General features: G+C 34.1%; 4 protein-coding genes and 1 non-coding gene across 5 annotated transcripts; 4 read left to right on the forward strand and 1 right to left on the reverse strand.

Moving 5' to 3' along the window:
- Positions 1-439: 439 nt before the first annotated feature.
- On the reverse strand, positions 440-511 carry EV154DRAFT_t139. Its single transcript has one exon. It is a non-coding gene; the product is annotated as a tRNA-Asp (tRNA).
- A 175-nt stretch (positions 512-686) lies between these two features.
- On the forward strand, positions 687-1523 carry EV154DRAFT_487669 (uncharacterized protein; the record flags this gene model as incomplete). The annotated part of the gene is made up of 1 exon (XM_051598994.1): positions 687-1523. One exon carries the CDS (start codon positions 687-689, stop codon positions 1521-1523), a length of 837 nt encoding a protein of 278 aa, XP_051451245.1.
- Positions 1524-2043: 520 nt separating this feature from the next.
- Positions 2044-2613, forward strand: EV154DRAFT_398014 (uncharacterized protein; the record flags this gene model as incomplete). Its single annotated transcript, XM_051595220.1, has 1 exon — positions 2044-2613. A coding segment is annotated over one exon (570 nt), but the record flags the coding sequence as incomplete, so codon positions are not given.
- A 2804-nt stretch (positions 2614-5417) lies between these two features.
- On the forward strand, positions 5418-6127 carry EV154DRAFT_487671 (uncharacterized protein; the record flags this gene model as incomplete). Its single annotated transcript, XM_051598995.1, has 2 exons — positions 5418-5649; positions 5700-6127. 2 exons carry the CDS (start codon positions 5418-5420, stop codon positions 6125-6127), a joined length of 660 nt encoding a protein of 219 aa, XP_051451247.1.
- A 400-nt stretch (positions 6128-6527) lies between these two features.
- EV154DRAFT_487672 (uncharacterized protein) lies at positions 6528-8461 on the forward strand (the record flags this gene model as incomplete). The annotated part of the gene is made up of 4 exons (XM_051598996.1): positions 6528-7686; positions 7965-8076; positions 8123-8367; positions 8427-8461. The coding sequence occupies 4 exons, from the start codon at positions 6528-6530 to the stop codon at positions 8459-8461; spliced, it is 1551 nt and encodes a 516-aa protein (XP_051451248.1).
- Positions 8462-9916: the final 1455 nt, after the last annotated feature.

Consider the following 9916-nt stretch of genomic DNA (forward strand, 5'->3'; position numbering starts at 1 on the left):
ATGCTCAGGCATGAAAGCAAGAAAGGCCTTGAATTCAACTGGATGGGACCATATCAAGTTATCAAGTGCAACTTTGATTTCAATACATATCAAATCAAGGAAGTGGATGGAAAAGTATATTCTTCTTGGGTCCACACTGATAGATTGCATCCAGTAAAATATGATGGCAACCCAATCGACAAATCTTGGTATATCCCTCGCACAGCCAGAGCAAAAGATAAAATTATGAATTCATAATTTTTCCCCGTACATGAAGCTCTTTTTGGGAAGGGGGTATTGTCGTGACTGCTTTTAGATACTTATAAATATGTCAGATCAATCATTCAATAAAACGATAACTCTTTTACTACTCTACTTAAATATCTATAACTAAGCTTAACACTTATATCAGACCCGACAATTTCAAATTGTGAGGACCTAATGCCTACAAAAAAAAAAACTCTCCGACTGGGAATTGAACCCAGGTCTCCCGCGTGACAGGCGGGGATACTCACCACTATACTATCGAAGAAGAAGAGTAGATGGTTTTATCGCGCGTTGCAAATCCGCCTTCTTATATACGTTTTTTCGACTAAGCCACCCCCTTAAAATCCGCGATAAAGCAGTATTCAAAGCAATTTAACTAGAAAAAGAACTAATTAAAAAAAAAAAAATCGTGCAGTAGATATCACCTGGACAAACAACGCATGTCGCAGGAACCTACGCCCACCGATCAGGAGGTCAAGATAGGTATCCCCTATCTATCACCCACCTTAAACAAAAACACAACAACCACCAGCACCAGAAAAATCAACAAAAACCAACAAAAAAATACTAAAACAAATGATAATGAACAACAAAAAAAAAGAGAAGAAGAAAATGCAACATCATCCGCATTGGGTATAATGAGCATCGATCAGGAGAACATTACCGGAAAGAAAAGGAGTGCATCAACTTCTCCCGGAATAGGAATAGACGAAATGCTTAATGAAATACAACTAGCAAACAAGGAGCATCTGAATGAACAGCAAATTGAATTTATTAATAAATTCAACAAACACCAAAAAAAAATCGAATGTCAAGAATGCAAAGGAGCATGGATAAACATCAACAGAATAGATAACATGGAAGTAGGAGATGAAGAAAGTACAGAGATTGTACTAACATGCAAAAAATGCACAAAACACTATGCAATGGAAGAGGTACAAGAAATTATGTCGAGAGCCACAAAGGAAAAAAAAAGACAAATAGGAGAAAAAAACACAATAACAGGAAAAAAAAAGGGAGTACAATATACGGAAGAAATAGAAGCCGTAGTAGTACAGTATGAATTGCACAGAGGACAAATATCATGCAAGAAATGTAACACAATTGGAAGCCTACAAAAAAATGGAAGCAACCAAAGTAAACCCCCTAAGCCACAATACAAGTGCAAAAAATGCGAAAAAGGAACAACATATGACGAAATGAAAACCATTTTAAAATACGAAACACAATCAACAAGTGAAGAACAAATGGAACTAGACACTGAGAGAGGAAGATGATTTTGAGGACGATAACGAAAATGAAATATCGGATATATCAGACATTGAAATGGAGGAGGAGGAGAACGGAATAGAAGAAAAAATTGATATTTTAACTGAATTGAAGATGTTAAAAAAAAGAGTAGAAAAAACGGAAAAAGAAACAAAAAAAATGCAGGAGTTGATAAGGGATAACATAAAATTAAAAAAGGAAAACAACGAATTAAAAAAAAAACTAGGGGAAATGGAAAAGATGCAAAAAAATAACATAACAGAAAAGGAAAAAATAGACAAAAAAGATAAAGGAAAAGGAAGGGCAGAAAATAATAGCGGTTACACAGAGGAGCAAAATGAAACAAGCACTAACAATATAAACCAAACAGAAGATAAAAACAACCAGGAAATCAATATGAACTCACAAGAAGAGTTCCCCTACCTAAAAGCTACAAAAAATAATAACACACAACAAAACAACAACAGTAACAATAACAACTATTGGACCAAAAGAAGAAAAAACCAGTTTTTCCGACAAAATAATCCATCAAAAAAACAATTAGAATTAGCCACAAGAACATTTGAAGAAAAAACAGAAGAGAATAATTTCATCAACATTTATTTACCTTGCAAAAGAAGAATGAAACCATCAGAAATAAGAAGAAAACTGGCTTTTGTGGGAATTGACAACATACAAGTACTGGACACATACTGCCCTGACTGGGATACAGTACTTTTATTAATACATGAAAAATACAAAGAGACGGCAGAAAAAAAATTAGACCAGGCTGGTATACAAACAAAAGAATATAACTACTTACATGTTTCACATTTGAGAGATAGCAGACTTACAGGATTATCGAAAGAAGAAAAGACAACAAAATTAGAGCAAATTAGAAATAACTGTTCAATGAGAGCACTCGACTTTATAAGAGAACCAGTAAAAAAATCAGTTGCGAGATGTTTTCACCGACAAAAAATAATTAGTGATGACCAACTGAAGCAAATACTAACAGGACGAAACGTAGTCGAAGCAATGGATATATTCAAAGAATCAACATCAGAAGAGAACCAAACCGCCCCAGTTGGAGAAAGCCAAGGCGACGACGAGACACAAACAAACCACCAAAATAATATTTAATGTGTGAAAAACTAAACATCACACTATGGAACGCAACAGGAATGACCAAGGAATCAATAGATTTCACACTCCAACAAATCAATCCTTCAACTTCACTCTTTTTCATCACAGAATCATGGCTCCTAGAATCACAATCATTTAAAACATCATGGATACAAAAAAATAATTATGCACAGCTAGCCGAAAATGGATATAAGGGTATAAACGGAATAACTTTATTAATTAACCCGAAATTTCCCCATACAGTCATTACAGATCCAATTACAAACAAATACGTACTAACATGCAGAATTAAAAACTATATCATTATATGCTTTTACATACCACCTAACCCCACAGTAACAACACAAGAGTTCGAAAATATAATCAACACAGAAATAAGAAAACACAATATGAACAATGACAAAATAATCCTATGCGGCGATTTTAATTGCAGAATGGGAAATTACCTAGGCGACAGAAGAATAGTCAATAACACTTATATGCCCATCACCAATGTACGATGTACATCTCTCCTTAATATTATAGCAGAAAATGGATTACATTTATGGAACAAACAACTAACTTATGGACAACCAACCTATATAAAAGGATCAACACACATGAATACAGAAGATCAAAAAAGCATCATCGATCTATTTTTAAGCAACAAAAAAGAGGACATAATCGACCCATATATGGAAATACACGATGATGCATCCCTTGGATCCAACCACAAACTAGTATTTTTTTCTTTATACACTCACTACCAGCCCCACCAGAAAAAATAGAACATCCAAGAAAACTATGGCAACTAAATAAATTTATGAAAAAAGGGGAAATCCCAACACAGGGGACGACCCAAGGTAATACAGAAACAAATACAAATGAAAACAAATATATTTTAGACTACAGGACAATCATGCGTCGGAAAATACCCCACATACAATCATTAATAGACACAATAAATAACAACAACACTATGCCAACATATGAAATACAGGAAAAAATTGATGACATCGAAAACAACTTATGCACGTCAATATATGAATCGCTAGACGCCACTATCAATAAACAAACACCACGACAAAAACAATGGAAATGGTTTTGGACGGCAGAATTACAAAATATTTCAGAAAAAAGAGAAAAAATATATAGAAAGTGGAAAAGAGCCACAGGAATCAATAAAGCAAAATACTGGAAAGAACACCTAGATTTAGCAGACGAAGTACGAAAAAAAATAAGATCAGAAAAAAATAAACATTTTAGAAACTTCTGCAACACACTAAACTCAACGGAATTCAGCAAAGCAACAAATAAAATTAAAAACATCAAATCCAATAAAGGAATTCGCGTGGCATTTGAAAGCATAGATGGACCACAAGACGCAGTCGATAAACTAACACTCAATTGGAAAAACACGTTTAATGGTAACATCAGAAATACACAAATAGAAAACCTAACTTTAGATCATGCACCACCTCCAGGAGGTTATACACAAGTACCCCCTTTCACAGTGGAAACAATTATAGATGCCATTAATAGATTACCCAAAAATAAAGCACCAGGAGTGGACCACCTCAAAGCAGAAATGTTCCAGCCCATAGCCGAAACAATAGCACCAATACTCTACGCCATCTTCAAAATATGCTGGAAATACACAGTCCTCCCAGAAAAATGGAATATAGCCCAAGTCATACCCATATACAAAAAGGGTGACCCCCAACATCCAAAAAACTATAGACCAATTAGTCTCATATGTGTTACAAGAAAAATATTTGAATTCTCAATATATGCATCACTACTGAATCAAAGCATCAAATTGGATCCAGTTCAGGGGGGATTCAGAGAAAAAAGATCCACAATAGACCAAGCGCTAATATTACAGGAACTAATTATTAAACACAAACAAAAAACAGGTAAAGCACCAGTTGTAGCACTATTAGACATACAATCCGCCTATGACGTAACAGATAGAAATATCATTTGGAACACACTTAAAACAAAAAGCAACATGTCCATACCATTCATAGAACTACTGAAAAAAATGTTTAACGAAGTACAAATTGAAGTTATTCAAAATGGATTAAAATCAACCACACCATTTACTACAGAAACGGGTGTATTACAGGGATCAACCTTATCGCCACATTTATACTCTATTTTATCAACTCTTTACCCGAAAAATTAAGAGCTGCAGCTGGTGCCGATACAACAAAAATAGAAATACAAAATATATCCTACTCACTTAATTCATTATTATTTGCAGATGATGTAGCTTGTATAGGAACACCAGAAGAAATAAAACAAATGTTGAAGCTAGCAGAGGAACACTCATATGAAAAAGGATATAAATGGAACCCAGCCAAAAGCTTAATTTTATCACCAGATACAAACAGCATACGCAACATCGAAGATATTAATTACTATGAACAACAATACTCAATCTATGAACAACAAATTGAAATCCAAACATCTTGCAAGTACTTGGGAATTTATTTTAACAGTGCAGGTATAGATGATAAAAATATGATTTTAAATAATGCAGCAAAAGGAACAAGGGCAATGCAAGCGATACACCAAATAGGAGCAAACAACTCCGGGTTTGACAAATTTCTCACGCTCAGGTTTTATAAAACATTCGTTCGACCAGTATTTGAATATGGATTATCTATTATCAATACAACCAAAAAAACATTTAAGCTACTAGAAAAAGCCCAGGACAACGCAATAAGGAAAATATTCCATGGACATGCAACGTCATCAACACAGCAATAAAACATATGAACAAAATAGCAACAATGGAAGAGCGAAAAATGGTGTTACAAGCCAAAAACATATACCGCACATTCCAGCTACCTAACACCACACTCATTTACACAATGCTGAGACAAGTCATTACAACCCGCGACACTCATTTCAAAAAATTACAAAAAAGAAACGAGATCTGGCAATCTCTACCACTCCCGCCAGCAAACTCAAGAACCCTTCCCACATTCATTACGAAAAATTGCTGCGAGAAGCAATTAATAAGTATTTAAAAAAAAATATGATACAAAAACAATGTGAACAATTTTATGTAGGCATGTGCAGATCAAATATAGCAAATGATCCCATTATGTATCTACCTATGCATAATTTCGAAAGAAGCAGAATAATCAGATGGAGAATGGGATGGCTACCCGGACGACCAACAACATGTAAAAACTGCGACACAACATTAAACAATAACACCACTAGAAATCATTTAACTCAATGTCTAAAGTTACATCAAATATTACAAGTACCGATAATCGTCACATCACCTATCGACTACATCTTGAACCAACTACCAACAAAACAAATCAGCAACAGAATAAAGCAAAATTACTTTATTCAAAAATGGATACAACTCACAAAAATATTTAACAAAATAGAAACACTTTGCCACACAACAGAAGACGAAATGAATCCAGACCCTGAGGATATCTCCCCGCTTATTCATTGGCTAAAACCACCAACCGCAAATTAAAGTGATTATATAATCAGCGAAATTAAACCCTGAAGATCACCTGTCAAAATAACAACAAATTCATGCAACATTTTCCCTTTCCCATATTTAACTTTTTTCCTTCATCACATATGAAGTTTTTTAGACACACCTTTACTTTATTTTATTTTTACTATATTTTCATTATTTAAAACGAAACATAAGAGGGAGTAACTAGTACTCATCATCCTCACCAATAAACACTTAAGTTATACTATCGAAGAAGATAAGATAGTTTTATCGCGCGTTGAAAATCCACCTTCTTATATACTTTTTTTTCGACTAAGCCACCCGTTAAAATCAGCGATAAAATCAATTTGACCAGAAAAGGAACTAATTAAAAAACAAGTCGGGCAGTAGATATCACCTGCACAAGCAAAGCATGTCACACGACCCTACGCCCAACGATCAGGAGGTCACGATAGGTATCCCCTATTTATCACCTACCTTAAATGAAACAACAGCAGTTACTAGAAACATCAGAAAAAACAATAAGACCCAACAAAAAAATACGAAAACAAATGAAAAAGAACAAAAAAATGAAGCAGGAAACAATACACCATCAACCGCGCTAGGCATAATGGATATAGACCAGGACAAAACAAAAAACGGCACAACAGGAAAAAAAAGGAGTGCACCAATTTCCCCCGGAATAGGAACAAGCGAGGCCTTAGACACATTGAAACTAACAAATAAAGAACATTTGAATGAACAACAAATGGAATTTATCACCAAATTCAACAAATATCAGAAACAAATAGAATGTAGCAAATGCAAAGGTACATGGTTAAACATTGACAGAATCGATCATATCGAAATCGAAGACGAAGAATATGCAGAGATTGTTTTATTATGCAAAAAATGTACAAAGAAATTTACAACGGCAGAGGTACAAGAATTAATCACTAAAGTAACAAAAGAAAAGAAAAGACAGATAGGAGATACAAGAGTTACAACAAATGACAAGAAAAAAACAGGTGAAGTAAAGTATACAGCAGACGTAGAAGCTGTTATGGAACAATATGAACTAGCAAGAGAAAAAATATCATGCAACAAATGCGGAACAATTGGAACTATACAAAAAAATGGAAGAAACCAAGGAAAGCCACCAAAACCACAATACAAATGTAAACAATGCGAAAAAGGAACAACATTTGCTGAGATGAAAACTATTTTGAAGTATGAAACAACAAAAAAAAACGAAGAGCAGATGCAAACAGATACAGAAGAAAAAAGTGATTTTGAAGATGACGACGAAAATGATGTGCCAGATATCGCAGACACAGAAATGGAACAAGACGAAGAACTAGCAGGAGAAATAAATGTCTGGAACGAAATGAAGCTACTAAAAAAAAGATTAGAAAAAACAGAAAAAGAAACAAAAAAAATGCAGGAGCTTATTAGGGAGAACATCAACCTGAAAAAAGAAAATATTGAACTAAAAAAGAAAATGCGAGAAATGGAAGAAGAAAATGAAACAGAAGAGTACAATGAAACAAATAACAACAACAACAACTATCAAGAAGAAAACTTAAATCAAAGTAAAATTCAGGACAGCAACACAAACTCACATAACGAGTTCCCATACTTAAAAGCAACAAAAAGCAATATAGCACAACAACAAAACAACAACAACAACAATTGGACCAAAAGAAGAAAAAATCAATTTTTTCGACAAAACAACCCAACCAAGAAACAATTGGAAATAGCAACAAGAACATTCGAAGAAAAAAAGGAAGAGAACAACTTATAAACATACATATACCATGCAAAAGACGAATGAAACCATCCGAAATTAGAAAAAAATTAGCCTTCGTAGGAATCGACAATATTCAAGTACTTGATACATACTGTCCAGATTGGGATACAGTACTACTATTAATACACGAAAAATATAAAGACACAGCAGAAAAAAAATTAGGAACAGGCGGGTATATTCACAAAGGAATATAACTACCTACATATTTCACATTTAAGAGACAGCAAACTAGCAGGACTATCGACAGAAGAAAAAATAGCAAAACTGGAGCAAATTAGGAACAACTGTTCAATGAGAGCATTAGAATTTATTAGAGAGCCGGTAAAAAAATCAGTAGCAAGATGCTTTTACCGCCAAATATTATTAGCGAAGACCAACTTGAAACAAATATTGACAGGAAGAAATACGAACGAAGCAATGGACATTTTTCAAGAACCAGCAACAGAAGAACAACCAATCGGAGGTAATCCGAAGGCATCTCAAAAAACAACAGCAACAAATTAAAATTGATTATATAATCAGCGAAAACAAACCCTGAAGATCACCTGTCAAAATAACAACAAATTCATGCAACATTTCTCCCTTTCCCATTTTTAACTTTTTTTCCTTCATCACATATGAAGTTTTTTAGACACACCTTTACTTTATTTTATTTTTACTATATTTTCATTATTTAAAACGAAACATAAGAGGGAGTAACTAGTACTCATCATCCTCACCAATAAACACTTAAGTTATACTATCGAAGAAGAGAGTAGATAGTTTTATCGCGCGTTGCAAATCCGCCTTCTTATATACTTTTTTCGACTAAGCCACCCCCTTAAAATCCGCGATAAAGCAGTATTCAAAGCAATTTAACTAGAAAAAGAACTAATGTAAAAAAAATCGTTGCAGTAGATATCACCTGGACAACAACGCATGTCGCAGGAACCTACGCCCACCGATCAGGAGGTCAAGATAGGCATCCCCTATCTGTCACCCACCTTAAACAAAAACACAACAACCACCAGCACCAGAAAAATCAACAAAAACCAACAAAAAATACTAAAACAAATGATAATGAACAACAAAAAAAAAGAGAAGAAGAAATGCAACATCATCCGCATTGGGTATAATGAGCATCGATCAGGAGAACATTACCGGAAGAAAAGGAGTGCATCAACTTCTCCCGGAATAGGAATAGAAGAAATGCTTAATGAAATACAACTAGCAAACAAGGAGCATCTGAATGAACAGCAAATTGAATTTATTAATAAATTCAACAAACACCAAAAAAAAATCGAATGTCAAGAATGCAAAGGAGCATGGATAACATCAACAGAATAGATACATGGAAGTAGGAGATGAAGAAAGTACAGAGATTGTACTAACAATGCAAAAAATGCACAAAACACTATGCAATTTGGAAGAGGTACAAGAAATTATGTCGAGAGCCACAAAGGAAAAAAAAGACAAATAGGAGAAAAAACCAACAATAACAGGAAAAAAAAAGGGAGTACAATATACGGAGAAATAGAAGCCGTATGAGTACAGCGTATGAATTGCACAGATGACCAAATAGCATAGCAAGAACATGTAACACAATTGGAAGCCTACAAGCAGCAAAATGGAGAAGCAACCAAAGTAAACCCACCTAAGCCACAGATACAAGTGCAAAAAATGCGAAAAAGGAACAACATATGACGAAATGAAAACCATTTTAAAATACGAACACAATCAACAAGTGAAGAACAAATGGAACTAGACATGAGAGAGGAAGATGATTTTGAGGACGATAACGAAAATGAAATATCGGATATATCAGACATTGAAATGGAGGAGGAGAACGGAATAGAAGAAAAAATTGATATTTTAACTGAATTGAAGATGTTAAAAAAAAGAGTAGAAAAAACGGAAAAAGAAACAAAAAAAATGCAGGAGTTGATAAGGGATAACATAAATTAAAAAAGGAAAACAACGAATTAAAAAAAAAACTAGGGGAAATGGAAAAGATACAAAAAAATAACATAACA

Source organism: Mucor mucedo, assembly GCF_025094135.1.
Source record: "Mucor mucedo strain NRRL 3635 chromosome Unknown EV154scaffold_195, whole genome shotgun sequence".
Taxonomy (NCBI): Eukaryota; Fungi; Mucoromycota; class Mucoromycetes; order Mucorales; family Mucoraceae; genus Mucor; species Mucor mucedo.